Source organism: Magnolia sinica, chromosome 13 (assembly GCF_029962835.1).
Source record: "Magnolia sinica isolate HGM2019 chromosome 13, MsV1, whole genome shotgun sequence".
NCBI classification, from domain to species: domain Eukaryota; kingdom Viridiplantae; phylum Streptophyta; class Magnoliopsida; order Magnoliales; family Magnoliaceae; genus Magnolia; species Magnolia sinica.
In genome coordinates, this window is record NC_080585.1 from 33,389,797 (window position 1) to 33,406,684 (window position 16,888).

A 16,888-nucleotide genomic window follows, 5' to 3' on the forward strand; every position below is an offset into this window, starting at 1 on the left:
AGGAATTCACCATAAATTCCACATCACCCCAAAAATAATAATGGTTAAATCACAGCCATATACTTAAGGGCATTCAAAATGGACAGTAAAAATAAAATGGTGTAGAATTGGATCGCATCAAGTCGGAGTCGTATACAACTCGGGCGATTCTTAAAACCATGATCGATCAGGCGGTTCACCGTAACCATAGATGGGCCCACTTAGGCCTCACATTAAAATTCAAATTGTGAGCACAAATCATTCTAATAATTCTCATTAAACATCACTAAACATTCCTACAACACACAAAAACATGTAAGTGGTCACCTCAACATGAGATCGGTGGCCAAAAAGCTATAGATGACAATGTCCCTACTCTTACCCTTAACAAAGGTATACTTCCTCAACAGACCCTCTCTCAGGAACCCAGCCTTCTCCAATACCCTTTGTGAGGCCTCATTCTCTGCAATAACAAGCCCTTCCACCCTCTCCAAATCTGGAAACTCACTAAATATAGATGAAATCACCATCTTGACCGCTAGTGTAGCTATCCCTTGTCCCCAGTATTCACGGCCCAATGCATACCCAATCGCCCCTCGATGTGCGTCGTTTCCAGTCCCTGGAAGGACGAAGATGGACCCGATCGGACGGTTGTCTATGCATATGGCTCTATACCATGGGTGGGAAACTGTGACTTCTTTGAGGAAGTTGAGTGCATTGTCTCTGGAAGTGTAAGTGTCCCAACTGCAAAACTGGGTCACATGATCGTCGCCGGCCCATACCAAGAAATCATCAACGTCCGAAAGATCGAACGGTCGGAGAGAGATCTGGGGCGTCGCCTTTTTTACTTGTGGAGGAGTTTTCTCCATTTCTTCCACTTTATCAAATGTACACTTGAGGCTGTGGGCCTTTATATAATAAGAGTCGTGCAAAAACTGCTAGGTGGATAATGTTATCTGGGAACGGATTGGCTACTCCACCTGATGTATGTGTTTCATCCATTCGGTTCATCCATTTTTACAGATTATTTTAGTGCTTGATCACAAAAAATGAGTGGGATATAAATCTAAGGTGGATCACACCACAGGAAAACAACAGTGATTGGATATTCACCATTAAAATCTTCCTAAGGCCCATTGTACAGTTTATTTGACATTCCTATATGTTGATTAGGTCATACAGGACTAGATGAACGGAAAAAAAAAAAATCAGCTTGATCTAAAACTTTTATGGCCCCAAAAAGTTTATAATGGTCGACGCTCATTCAACACTGTTTCCTGTAATGTGGTCTATTTGAGACTTTGATATAACTCATTTTTGGTCTCATGTCATAAAATGATCTGAAAATATATATGGACGGCATTGATGAAACATATACATCATCTTGGGGCCTACAGAGAACCCACCATCAGCCATCGGCGAGTGGCAGTGGGAGTAGCCAATCCGTTTCCTGTTCTCGGCAGAGAATCCAGAGAAATTGACAACCGTAAACGCCACCTTTTACCCGGCGTCTTTTCAAGACGCTCCCAAACTTTACTTTCTCAAAAGTAAACCATTATGTACGGATATACTATTTGCAGACGATCAAACCTTTTTATTCAAATACCTCTAACTACGGTTATGATCCGTAGTGATAGGTTGTGAATGCCAGTTTCGACCGCAAATAGTGTGTCTGTACGGAATGGTTTACCTTGGAAAAGTAAAGTTTCGAAGCGTGTTGAAAAGAAGCTTAGTAAAAGGTAGCGTTTACAGTGGTCAATTTCTCTTCTCGAGAATCTAACTGAGAAATGATCACTGGCTCGCGGTGTATGGAAACATTTTCATGCACCTAGTTTCATTTGGAAAGCTTAGAATCTACATCACCTATCAAAACCGTTCATTATGTCCAGTGCACTCTTCTTTAGCTACTTGTAAAAACATATATCATTTGGATGATCTTAAGTATCAATGGGACCTAAATATACATAATCTTGTCCATTCATTGCACATGAATGGATAGATGCTCTGGATTATCAGTTCAGAAATGAATTTTACATGAACGCTTAAGAATAATCGAATGGACCAAATAGATGGTGGAGATATGAGTACTAAAGATTCCAATTACAACTAGGTGCATGGGAAGGTTCCTGTACACCAGCTATATCACTCCTCCAATCCTCCTTTGTACCGAGGCGGCCACGAGAACGGAAGCGGATTGGCTGGTTTATCACACACCAGCTATAAAAAACTTATATATTGACGTCAGCAAGTTCCGTGGGTGCCATCATGAGGTATGCTGTCCATTCTTTTGAGCTACTCGTCTTAAGGCTTAAGCTTAAAAATAAGACATATCTAAAGATCAATGGAACACACTGCAAAACACAGTGGGGGATTGGACGTCTACTATTGAAACCCTTTTGAAGTTTCGGATCAATATGAAATTTGTTTTTCCTCTTCATCCATGTATTTTTGACCTTGTTAACAGATTGGATGGAAAATAAAAGTCATAGTGGGACCTAAGAATTTTTTAACAGTGAAAATCATGATCTTGGCTGCTATTTCTCGTGTGGTCCATTTGAGCTTTGGATATGATTAATTTTTTTTCTAATTCTTTAAAATGATCTCAAAAATTGGATGAACGGTGTGGATATAATAAATACATCATTGTGGGGCCATGTACTTTGATCTCATTTGAACCGTTCGTACAACTCAGGAGCTCGAGGAGCGTCGTCGCTCGTCTTCACACGATACGTATGTACATCAGCCAATCCGCTTCCCTTACTGGGTCATGGCATAAAAAATAATGCGCAGCTGCCCCCACGCTCTTAAGTAGCGAGGCAGATTCAGTGGATGAGGGAAATCAATGAAGTTGGTGGACCCATGATATAGGGCTCACCATGATTTATTTGTTTTATATCTACACCGTTCAACTGTTTTTCCAGCTAATTTGAAGGCATGAGACCAAAAATGAAATGGATTGAAATATCAGGTGGACTACACCACAGGAAACAGTGGTGATTGCATGCTCACCATTAAAAACTTCCTGATGCTACAACAGTCTTGGATCGAATTGATATTCGTGTTTTCTCTTTGTCCTGGTCCGTGTGATCTTATCAATAGATTTAGATGGCATATAAACATCACCATGGCCCTGGAATGTTTTTAATGGTGGACGTTCAATCACCAGTGTTTAGTGTGGTGTAATCCACTTGAGATTTGAATCGGCTTCCACTTCAGCTGGCAAAATAGCTGGCAGAATAGATGAACGTTGGTAGATATAAAACACGTACATCACGTGGGCATCACATTCATAGATACACCACCCGGTGGTTCCCAAGATGATATACCTAGTAATCGTCTGATTCAAATTCAAGCGGACCCACGTGATGGGTATAGTGCATCCAATCCATCCAGGATGCGGATTAGCTACTGAGCGGTTTTTTTTTTTTTTCCTTACACGCACACACACCCTCACACACTCACGCTAGTGTAATTTCACCACCTATGGGTACTCGAACCCTTGACCAGGAGTTGAAACTCCTTGGAGTCTACCACCCGAGCAAGAGCTAGGACCCGGCTACTGAACGGTTGAGTAGCGAGACCAGCTACTGAAGTGATGTCACCTAGTTTTGTAGGTCGCACCCTGGTGTATGTGTTGTATCCACAATGTCCATCCACTTGGAGAGATCATTTTAGGGCATGAGAAAAAAAATGAAGTAGATTCAAGGTTGGAGCGGGCCCAGCAAAGAAAACAGTGGAGAGAGTGACGTCCACGGTTGAAACCTTCTTAGACCCACTGTAATGTTTATTTAAGATCCAACCTGCTCATAAGTTAATAAAGACATTAAAGAAGGGAAAACACAAATATCAGCTTGATTAAAAACTTTTGTGGCACGTAGAAGTTTTTAATGGTTGGTGTCACTCTCTCCACTGTTTTCTTTGTTGGGTCCACTTGAGATTTGGATTTGACTCATTCTTTGGTTTATGCTCTAAAATGATCTCTCCAAATGGATGGATGATGTAGATATAAAACATATATCATGGTGGGACCCATAGAACTAGGTGACGTCACTTTGGTAGCCAATCTAGCTACCAAACCTATCAGTATCTAATCCGCGTCCATCCATCCATGGTTATTGTCCATCCAAATTCAGGGTGCGGATTCGCTACCGACAGGTTGAGTAGCCGGACCACCATTGCAGTGATGTCACCAAGTTTTGTGGCTCCTACCATAATGTATGTTTTGTATTCACATCGTCCATTCATTTGGAGAGACCATTTTAGGGCATGAGCCAAAGAATGATTCAGATCCAAAGATAGAGTGGACCCAGAATCAGAGTGACACCCACCATTAAAAACTTCTAAGGGCCACAAAAGTTTCCGATGAAGTTGATATTTGTGTTTTGTCTTCTTTAATATTTGTGTTAACTTATGAACAAATTGGATCTCAAATAAAAAATCAAGGTGGACCTTAGGAAGGTTTCAATGGTGGGTGTCACTCTCTCCACTGTTCTGTGGTGGGGTCCAATGTAGCTTTAGATCTGACTCATTCTTTGGATCATGCCCTAAAATGATCTCTCCAAATGGATGGACAGTGTGGTCCGTGTGGATATAACACATACATTATGATAGGACCCACGGAACTTGGTGATGTCACTTCAGTAGTGTAACACCTCGAACTTTTCAATATCTGAGTATTTAAAGTTTTTGAGTGTTACAAAGAATTTAACGTAATATGTACATGTGTGTGATACAAACTTAACTATTATAACCTTACCTCTATATCCTGATGCGAATCAAACCACTGAAATGATCTCTATTCAGTAAATCAAGCCATTTAACCATTAATTTCAAGGCAAGATCATCCATCACGTGATTTGACGCAAGTACTTTCCATTGAATGACATAGTGAATAACTCCCTATCTAAAATGATTTAGATATACGTTCTTTTGTAAGAATTGTTTAGAAACGTGCCTATAACCACGTGGAGCCATTAGATTTTCTAAAACTCACCGATCAGTAATAATTACGAAAATGCCATTAACCTAGACCTTTGAACACTAGATCACATGGTTCCTACAACTTCCTCGACGTGAGTCCTTTCCAGTCCCTGGAAGGACGTAGATGGACCCAATTGGACAGTTGTCTATCCATATGGCTCTATACCATGGGTGGTAAACTATGACTTCTTTGAGGAAGTTGAGTGTATCGTCTTTGGAAGTGTAAGTGTCCCACCTGCAAAACTAGGTCACATGATCGTCACCGGCCATACCAAGAGATCATCAATGTCCGAATGATCGAACGGCTGGAGAGAGATCTGGGGCGTCGCCTTTTTTACTTGTGAAGGAGTTTTCTCCATTTCTTCCACTTTATCAAATATACACTTGAGGCTGTGGGCCTTTATAATAAGAGTCGTGCAAAAACTGCTAGGTGGATAATGTTATCTGGGAACTGGATTGGCTACTCCACTTGATGTATGCGTTTCATCCATTCCGTTCATCCATTTTTACAGATCATTTTAGGGCTTGATCCCAAAAAATGAGTGCGATATATATCTAAGGTGGATCACACCACAGGAAAACAATAGTGATTTGATATTCACCATTAAAATCTTCCTAAGGCCCATTGCACTGTTTATTTGACATCCAATATGTTGATTAGGTCATACAGGACCAGATGAACGGAAAAAACAAAGATCAGCTTGATCTAAAACTTTTATGGCCCCCAAAAGGTTTTTACTGGTCGACGCTCATTCAACACCGTTTCCAGTAATGTGGTTCATTTGAGATTTAGATATATCTAATTTTTGGTCTCATACCATAAAATGATCTGAAAAAATATATGGATGACATGGATGAAACATACACATCATGTTGGGCGTACATGGAACCGACCATAGCCATTCGTGGGTGGCTGGGGGAGTAGCCAATCCGTTTCCTGTTGTACGCAGAAATTGACCGTAGACGCCACCTTTTAGCCTTCATCGTTTCAACACGCTCCAACTTTGGTAAACCATTCTATAGGGACACACTATTTGCAGACGAGAATACAGTTGCATTCACGGTGGCTATATACATAAGGCTACGGTTATAAACCGCAGCTATAGATTGTGAATGCAAGGAAAATTTCCCGAGAATCTAACTGAGAAATGATCACTGGCTCGCTGTGTATGGAAACGTTTTCATGCACCTAGTTTCATTTTGGAAAGGTTGGAATCTACATCACCTATCAAAACCGTCCATTATGTCCAGTCCACTCTTCTTGGGCTATTTGTAAAAACACATAGCATTTGGAAGATCGTAAGCATCAATTGGACCTAAATATATATAATCTCGTCCATTCATTACACGTGACTGGCTAGATGGTCTGGATCACCAGTTCAAAAATTAAATGCACGCTTAAGGACAATGGAATGGACCAAATGGATGGTGGAGATATAAGTACAAAAGATTCCAATTACAAGTAGGTGCATGGGAATGTTGCTGCACACCACCTACATTATTCCTCCTGTATGACCGGGCCGTCCAAGGCTTGGGTCAAGGGTAGCGGATTGGATACTGAACGCTTAGGCCACCGAAGTGATGTCGGAAAATCCTTTGGTATAAATGCTACTCCGTTAGATCCCGTTAACGGATCTTTCTCCGTTTCCCCCGTGCACCCACTCAGCCACGATATCCGATTGCCAAACTGAGAAAATTCGGTTGGGCTCACTGTGAATTTATGTGATTTATCCACACCTTCCAGCTGTTTTTACATCTAATTTTAGGCGTTGAGCCTAAAATTTAAGCTTATAAAAATATCAAGTGGACCATACCACAGGAAACCGTGGAAATAATGATTTCAAGGCCCCACAGTGATGTTTATTTTTCATCCAAACTGTTCAAAGGATCAACAAACATAGATGAAGGTTAAAAACAAATATAATCTTGATCCAAAACTTCTATGGTCCCCAAGAACTTTTCAACGGTATAAATTCAATTCACACTATTTCCTTTTGTGTGGTTGATTTTAGCCTTTTAAATGCTTATGTTTTGAGGTAAGGTCTTAAAATTATCTTATCAAATAGATGAACGGACTGGTGAAATACATAAATCACAGTGGACCCATAGAGTTTACTCAGTACGCAATACGCAATCCGCTTCCCCTGGCCACGTACTGGTAAACTCCACGTACGATTGTTTCTCGACACGAATTTCCATCCGCTGGGAACCCAGGTGGGGCTCACTGTGATGTTTGTGAGAAATCCTCCCCTTCCATCTGTTTTTGGAGTTCATTTCAGGACATGATGATAAAAATGAACCGTATCCAAAGGTCAAGTGGGCCATACTAAAGGAAAATGTGGTTAGGAAAATTCCTACTGTTAAAATCTACCTAGGTTTGACAATGATGTTTACAAGCCATCCATACCGTTAATAACTTCATTCCTATTGGGATGAACTATTTCAATTGTGGACGTTCAAATATCACATTGTTGGCCCATTTGAGCTATGGAAACGGTTCATTTTTGGCTTCATGTCTTGAATTGAACTCAAAAAACAGATGGACGGGTAGGATTTCTCACAAACATCACAATGGGCTCCACCTAAGTTATCAGGTGAGGAACTTTCTGGGAAAGTCTTTTGCCATAAATCTATGCCCTTTTTTTCTTAATATAAACAATTACCTATGCGTGGCCTAGTGTGTTGCCGAGTGTGTTCACGGCCTAAACGGAAAAACATTAGCCTATGGGTCTCCATTGGAAGAGCATTTAGTGAAAGGAAATGGTCGATTCATATCTACCAATGCTATTTTGCCACGTCACTTCATCAGCCTTTTAGTTACTAAAGTGTTCAGTATCCAATCCGCTCCCGGGTCAGGCTGTAAAAATTAATAAGCCACTTTCCCCACACGCTCAATTAGAGAGGCAGATTCAGTGGATGCGGGAAACCACTGACGTGGTGGTGGATCCATAAGACATGAGCCAAAAAAATGAAGTATATTTAAATCTCATGTGGACCACACCACTGAAAACAGTGGTGATTGAATGCCCACCATTAAAAATTTCCTGATGCTACAAAAGTTTATTTGTGTTTTCTCTTTGTCCAGGTCTGTGTGACCTTATCAACAGGTTTAGATGGCATATAAACATCACAATGGGCCTTGGGAAGTTTTTAACGGTGGACGTTCAATCACCGGTGTTTAGCGTGGTGTAATCCACTTGAGATTTGAATCGGCTTTCACTTGGGCATCACATTCATAGATACACCACCCTTGGTGGTTCCCAACATCTACCTTGGAATCGTCTAATTCAAATTCAAGTGGACCCACATGATGGGTGTAGTGCATCCAATCCATCCAATGGTTTCTCTCCGCCCAAATTCAAGCGTAGGATTAATCAAAAGTTCATAGGGAAAGGTGTGTAAGTGGAGCCTACCATCAAAACCTTTATGGCTGATTGCCACCCAGATCCATAGCTCAAGTGGTAGACTGAGTGAAAGATACCTCGTTTCAACAATGAGGTCTTGGCATCGATTCTCTAGTGGGGGTGGCTAGTGGGTGTTCTAACAAGCTAACAGAAAAAAAAAAACAAAAAACAAAAGGTTGGATGGCATATAAATAGAACTGTGGGTTGTATGAACGTTTCAACCGTAGGCATCTCATCTCCATCGTTTCTAATGGAGTAGTCCAATTAAGCTTTGGATCAACCTTATTTTTGGCATAAAGTCCTAACACAAGTTGTAAATGATAGACGGAGTGGATGTCAAATACACATCATGGTGGGCTCCACATTGCTTTTTGTTACACGGGCTCCCTGCAATTAGAGATTCGAATAGGCAAATACTGTACAATTGGAAGCAGCTGTCAACCATCCGCAGTACATGATTGACCAAAAACGTCATCTTTTTCTTCAATGGGATACGAGAAAGCATTCAATGATTAGGGTCTGTTTAGTAAAACTTAATTCCAGCACTTATATCTAAAATAGGCGTTTCGTTTTTGGATGATTTTTTTTAAATTTAGACTGTATTCAAAAGTTTAAATTTTTATTGAAAAAATGTATTTACTTTTAAGCTTTTCTTCTTTAGTTTAATGCTTAAGACGAAATGTGGCAAGTGTAACAACCTCAGTCGTAGTACTTAGTCACAAGCCCTTGAGCATATAAGTCTACGTCACAAGGAAGGTGGCGAATGATAAGAGATATGGTAGAATACATTATCCTTATTCCCATTTAAGGTAAAAGTATTGAATTTTGGGGACGAAATTCTCTTTAAAAGGGGTATATTGTAACACCCGTATTTTTTTGTACTCGGGTGTTACCATGAGAACCTGACTTAGTATAAATACAATCCCGATATAGGTGAACATTCACACTCTGGCCTATATTAAGTTAATACCCTAATAATTCATTTCAAATGTGATGTGATTGTATATATATATATATATATATATATACTATAATACAAAGTAATTTTATAGTTATTCATAGTAATATATATGTTACGTGCATTATTCAAATTTTTGTATATTATTTAAACTATATATAAAATAAATTGTATGACAACACATTATCATATAATTGATATACATTAACCGATATTTGCATTTTTAACTATATATTATTACAAAAGTACATTATAAATATTAATGATTGTAAATAAATACTTATCTATGACTATTAATGTATTATACTAAACAAATATAAAAATATATTTTTATTATATAATCTAAGACATTATTTACTAATATTATTATAATGAATGTATAAGAATATCTTATAATTTAACTATAGTACACTTGGAATATTCTTGATGATAATTATGAAATTATATATATATATATATATATATATATATATATATATATATATATATATATATATAAAATATTACCAATTAAACGTTATTAATTGATAAATGATTATTAATATAAAATATAATACGTTAGTAATTATATTCAAATATAAAATAATGCATATTTATATGTAAGATGATAGTGATATAAAGGGGTTGTGACCTGATTGGTCCACTAGTTAGGTGAATGATTCTGATCACGGGGGTGGACCTCAGATCACCATAAATTGATGGTGGTTGGCACTTATGGGCCACGATTTAAATGATATGGCCTACCTAAGCCATGGATCCACCTCATTCTTCGGGCCGGGCCCTAAATTGACATGGAAAAATGCATGAATGGAGTGAATAAGATCACAGACATCACTGTGGACCCCACAATTTCTGCCTGTGCACAGAAGGTACGTGCACCCACTGTGCACTGGAACATGGAGACCGGTCAGAGCAGCTCTGACCGAAAAAAATTGCTAAGGAAGGAAATTCCTTCTTTCCTTTTCCCGCGCCCAGCGCGTTCTGAACGGACGAAGGGCCGTCCATCGATTCCAACTGTGGCCCACCATCATGGCCCGTATGGGTGATCTGAACCGTCCATCATGATCATACGAGATCACTGACCTAGCCCTAGGTGTTCTCAAGTGGAACTGTGCACGTGTGTGTACAGGAACTCCAGCGCAAATGGAGCTGCGTGCGGCTTGTTTCCGAAAACAGAAAATCCCTTCTGTGTGCAGCTGGCAATCTGCAAAGGGCAGTCTTCCCCTATCTCAGCCGCACGAAGAGAGGCATCCTGGCCCTCTATTCAAAACCAGGCGGATTGGGGTTGTCAGTGGAAAACCGACGCCGGTTTTGTAGCGCCAATGGTTTTCTTCTGCCTTCCTGATATGGAACGAATCGGGACCATCTAACTGTGATATAACGGACCTAGGGGAGTTTAGGGCGTACTTAAGATGAGAAAGGATCGGTAGGGGTAGTCCGTCTTCCCCTCTTACAGCAGCTCGAAAGGAAAACCACCCATTCCTTCCAAAGCTCGAACGCACCGCGAAAATTACCCCTAAGCTCGGAAATCTCCCTTCTGTAAGCTCCCTTGGATTGATTCTTACAGTCCCAAAGGCTCAGATTTGAGAAAGATCCACCGGATGGCGATTTGCCATTAGAAGCCGGCCATCTTCCTCGTCAGAATCCACCCACCGCACCATCACCTGTAGGCGCTGATTCGTGACATGCTCGTTCATCAGGTAGGCCATATCTACTATCAATGGTAGCCTTAAAACAATCCCTTACTCAGATCGGGTACGGGAAATAGTCCGTTCCATCCCAACTATCTCCCAGCCGTTAAAAAAAAAAAAAAAAAAGCTGCATCCAAATCAGTAACGAGTTAACTCGGTGTTAACACGCTGGAATGATGTCCCCAGGAACGCCTCCAGCTGACTACTTGGAAGGTTAATCAGCTCATCTTCTCTAGTACCGGACCTGCACCTGTTTTGAGGGCCTGAAGCAGGACTGAAAACAGGCCTTCATCAGGCCGCGCAAATGAGCTGAAACCAGATCGAGATTAGGCCGTGCAATGAGCGGAAAACAGACCTGTAAATGGGCCAGGAGGCTGAGCTAAAACGCCCCTCAGCTGGGCCCTGATTTGAGTTGGGCTGAAACGAGCTGAAATCAGGCCTTAGCTGGGCATTTAATCTGGGCTGAAACAAACCCTCAGATGGGCTGTGAAAAACTGAAATGAAAACGCCATTGCTAGGCCAGGACGCTAGACTGCAAACGTCCTCCACCTGGGCTGTGGGTTTGAGCCAAGCCCGGCCACAAGGCAGGGGGTCGCACCACGTTCAAACAGTGGGCCGCACCTGAGTTTGAAACTCAGTGGGCCGCACCTTAAATCTCAGTGGGCCTTGCCCTGCAAGTGCAGTGGGCCACACTTGGGGCCTATCTACTGGGCCAAAATAGGCCAGCCTAGCCAGCTTGGGCTGCTAGCAACACAGTTGGGCCAGAAATGGCCCAGTCCAGTCCAGATTTCTGGGCATTATTGTACATAGCAGCTGGGCCAAGTCAGGCCGGTTCGGGCCTTAGTGATGGGTAATCTCAGGCCCAGTCCAGGCCACTTGGTCGGGCTAAGGATTGGTGGGCCTGGACACCCTAAAAACAGGCCCAAATGCCCTTGTTCATGGGTCTTTACAAACCCCATTCATTCCAAAGATTTGAATGTCTTCTAATGCAAGTTATTATAACGGGAATGACTCATTGACTCTATGAAATTCCTTGCGTGATATTAGGATGCAGGATAGTCACGAGAACTTGGATCGAGGAACGTACTACGACCTCTAAAGGTGAGGACTCACCCTTTGAGCTTCCCACATAAATTCACTAATCTGAATATTAATGATACTTTAATGCTATGTAGTCGGTAACTCTAAATTATTTAGTTTACTATTTCATCTCATGAATATGCTAATATGGTGCATGATTGGTTCATATAACATATGAATGTTGTGACTCCTTGATGCTAGAAACATGAATGATTCGGTTGCCACAGGTTGTGGAGTTTGCTAGTTAACCAAATGTTGTTGTTTGTGATTATTTTATGGATTGAATATAACATGTTGAGGACTTACTATCTTGTGGGCCCCATTTGACTTATACGGCTTGATCACACACCTACCTTATATAGCTTGAACCATGCTTTGTCTTGTATGGATTGGACCGCATAATTACTCCATGCAATTTGAACCATTAATTTGCCCTTGGTGGCCTTGATGGAACATTGGTACCCTTTGTGGCTAGTTGGTTCTCTCTTCATTTTACGGTGTTCAATCATATGGTGATTTTCGGGTGGAGCGGGTGTTCGCTTAGCGATTTCCTAGGCATCTTGCAGTGTTCACATACAATATAATTTCCGGGTAAAGTAGAGTTTTGCATGTTGGGTTGTTAGCTATCTTGCGGTGTTCGGTCATACTATGATTTCCGGGTGGAGTGAGTGTTTGCTTAGCGATTTCCTAGCCATCTTACGGTGTTCATGTATGATACGATTTCTAGGTGGTCTAGAGTTTGTATGCTGTTTGTCTCTTCATCTTGTGGTGTTTAGTCGTACCATGATTTCCGGTTGGAGCGGGTGTTCGCTTAGTGATTTCGTAACCATCTTGCGGTGTTCATGTATGATATGATTTCCGGGTGAAGCAAACGTCTGAAGTTTGGTTTTCTAGTCATTTTATAAAGGTCGTAAGATTGATTGCTTGACTATTTGGATACGTCCCTTTGCATTTCGGTTTTCATTACATTCCCTTAATGTTGAAATTGTATTAACTAGCTTAATTTTGAATGCATGATTATGAATCTTGAATTGCGTTGTTTAAATGCCCCTTCTCACATATTGCGATTTAAGTTAGATTATGAGTGATAAATGTATAATCTTAGAGGGTGCTCCTCACTGCGATAGCCATTGACGCTATCAAACAGTAACAGTTGATGCAGGTGTACGGCGAGCCAATGCTGTTCACTGGGTTGCTAGAGTATCTCGGGTAGCTGAGGAGCTAAACGGGGTCCCTGCGACCCATATTGAGCTTCACCACTAGTTGATAGATTCTTACTTGTGTTTAATGAACTTAGTTATTTGTGATTGTATAAGTCTTGTATGGGCGCTACATTTGGAATTTCATTATGGTTGGAATATTCTTATTCAATGCATGGTTTATGCTAGCTTCATTGCTGTTAACTCTGATTAATGATAAACGGTTCAAATTTACACTGGATTTTATAAGCTAACACTCTGGTTTTTGGGAAACAGGTTATATACTTGGGTCTTGGAAACACGGGGCGTTACGGTAAGTGATTTTGAGTTTCAGGAGTCCAGATCCTCTGTTTCCTGGAGTCAGTGAGTCGCTGACTCCAGGAATCTCATTAGTCCCGCTTGACAGACTACGACGTAGGCAGTTTTTAAATATTAAAAATAAATAAATCCGTCTTCTGTATTTCCTAAGGGTGCCGGCAGCGTTTGGCGGTGCTTTCCATTTTCGTTCTCCAATCTTAGTTTTTTTTCAGAAATTTCTTCTCCTATCAAAATTTGTGGAATCTAATTTCAAATTCCTTCCTATTTTACAGATGGATTCGATTAAAGCTGCTGCCGGAAGAAAAAATCCTTTTTTTCTTTTGACGGTTGGGGGCCCCTCCTTCCTAAATCTCTCTCAATCTCTCTCGCACATTTTTCTTCATTTGATTCACGACAGACTGCCCACCGATAGCCAATTTCGGCCCATTGAAGTCTATTTCATCCATTCATCCATCGAAGATTCACCCCATTTTACAGGTATTTATTTATTTTATATTTATGATATGCATTTGAGGGTTGAGTTTGGGGAGGATTAGGGCCTGTTTGGCTAGGCGGATTGGAATTTCTCTAATTTATATTTATGTTTTCTGTGGAACGAAAATGCTCATACTGCATACCCCATGATATGCTCTGCCATGACATACAGTGATATTTTTCTGTTCTTGTTAGGCTTGAATCCGTTGGATGGTAATGCTACATTGCTATAATTAAATGGCAGTTTCTACAGTCATTTTATTCCTTGAGAGATCAGCTCCAAATCAGTAGAAGGGATCAACCATTTAAGAACCATGAAAGGTAAAATAATTAGGTTGCAAATTTATGTCCAAAGTTATAGTTTAGTCAGAATAAATCTGAATTGAATTTACAAATAACCGAGAATGCCTTTCAATATTACAACTCAGGAAACAAAGTGATAAAATAAAAGATTACTTTTGTGTAGTTGCATATGCATATGTTGAGGCAAATGTTTGGACTCAAGAGTATGGCCTCACTTATTTTGTGTTCTTACTTCAAAGTCTACTATTCTTATAGTCTTACACCAACTCAAGAGTACATATGTCACCCATTTGCTTCTGCACCCATTTCAAGGGCTTGAATTGTATATAATTCAACCGAGAAGCATTAGGTTTTACTTTTAGGATTCACTTATCAAGAAGCAAGCTTTATGCATGTGCCTTGCAGGAAGGTTAGTTAGTCTTTCTTTAGGCTACCCTTATTAAGATGTAGACAATGTGTAAGAATATGTTATCATGTGGGGTTATCCTTCTTTCTTCCCCTCCCCCCTTTCCCTTCTTCACCAAACTCTTAAATATATCTATTACTTTTTTGTGTACTTTTCTAATGTCACAAATGAACTTCTAAAGGGGCGGGGGGGGAAAGAAAAAAGAAAATTCACCATTAGATGCCAAGACTTTAAAACTAATAAGGTAGAGACATGGAAAATCACTTGTTTCATACAACTCACTGAAAAAAATCCTAGCTTCGCGCATAAGTAATTGATATTTGAAGCCTCAATGTAGATAAAAGCTTAAAATTGCGGTCTTAAAGAGAAAGGTATGCTCCATCAATTGAATTGCAACTACCTAACTATCAAATAATTTGTCAGTGAGAAGAAGTAAATTGCAATGACTTTCCCCGTTCATGATTGCAGGATGCATCATTTCAATCACAAAACTATTATTACAGCACCAAATGTACTCCATCAAATTTTTTGTTTTATCAATCAAATTAATTTAAAAGATGAACATAAAAAAGTAATATCAACCACTCCTTTTAAAGAATTTTTGTGTTTTCCAAAGTCAGCATTTCAACGCACATTTTTAAATACTATTTTACGTAGATGGGATAACAAAAACAAAAGTTTCATTATTGAAAAAAATAGACTATTTATTAAACCCTAAGACATTGCTTTGAAATTGGGGTTGAGTATGAATGGAGAGTCTATAGATATGAAGAAGAAACTAAATGATTGCGATGAAAATTTTAAAGACAAATATTTTCCAAATGCTCTTATATTGAGGAATTTGATTGAAGAGAATATTAAGAGGTTGATGGAAGAAACTTTGGATGAATATTTAGTTGACTTTACCAAACTCTTCATTTTGTATATATTTAATAAAATTTTATTTCCAACTTCAAATCATGTCACACCTAAATTCTTGTTGCAATATGTGAATAACCTGAAAAAGTTGCATAATTATGATTGGGTGACTGTCGTTTATGAGTTTTTGGTTAAAAGTATTTCTAAATGTGTGGATGAGAAGAAGAGATATGTGAACGGATGTGTCATGATACTAGAAGTAAGTAAACAACAACTTTTATCAATTTTTTTCTTATCATTCTCATATGAATTTATTTTATGTATAATCATGGTTACAAGAGCACATCATTCATCAGCCAATGTTAACAACAAAAATGGTGTATCCACGTTTATTGAGATGGATAGAAAGTGGTTACCAACATACTGACACGCATAGAAAATATATTGATAATCTCATCTACTCTCAGGTAATCAATTATTTAACTCAATTAAGATTTTAAAATTAATATTTAATTTATTTAAAGAAAGTATTTACATTTATATATTTATATCCATCAGGTTATTGAAGAAATAAAGCCTACGTATGAAGAGAGAAATCTACTACCTCCTCCTGTAAGTGAATCATGTTTCTTTTTTATTGTAATTGTTCTCCACTTAACAAATATTTTATATATGCGTATATTTTTTTAATCATGTTATCTCGAGATGCTAATTCCTTATTATCTTTATTGTGATTTACATATATGCATCAAATATTACCTAAGAAACATGTAGTCATTTGGAACCTATATTATTGCAAAATAAAGAGAAAATGTAATTATTCTACATACAACAATTATTTTTAATTTGTGTATATTTTATAGATCACAATGCATTAGAATACTAATTCTATTTCATTGATTCATGTAATTTTTATACATGAGATATCAAGTGCAGTCAACGAAATGTGCAGACCATTTGAACCTAAATTTTTAAACTTTATAGAGAAGTTAAATATACATGTAATCACAATAAATTTTTTTCATATGTATGTATTTTTCATTTATAATAATTTTGAATGCTTTAATTTAGATAAAATATTATGTTTTTTTTTTTATATAGAATAAAAAAATGAAGATAATAGTGAGTACAAAGAATTACTGATGGAAAACAAAGAGTTAAGAGATAAGATAGTTGATAAAGAAATAATCATAAAATGGTTGTCTGATGAAGTGAAATAGTTAAAGAGAAACCGCGAT

The 16,888-nt window shown here is 38.9% G+C and overlaps 1 protein-coding gene across 1 annotated transcript; it reads right to left on the reverse strand.

Moving 5' to 3' along the window:
* Nucleotides 1–237: 237 nt before the first annotated feature.
* LOC131224085 (uncharacterized) lies at nt 238–905 on the reverse strand. The gene has a single exon (XM_058219649.1). The coding sequence runs from the start codon at nt 846–848 to the stop codon at nt 303–305; it is 546 nt and encodes a 181-aa protein (XP_058075632.1). The 5' UTR covers nt 849–905; the 3' UTR covers nt 238–302.
* Nucleotides 906–16,888: the final 15,983 nt, after the last annotated feature.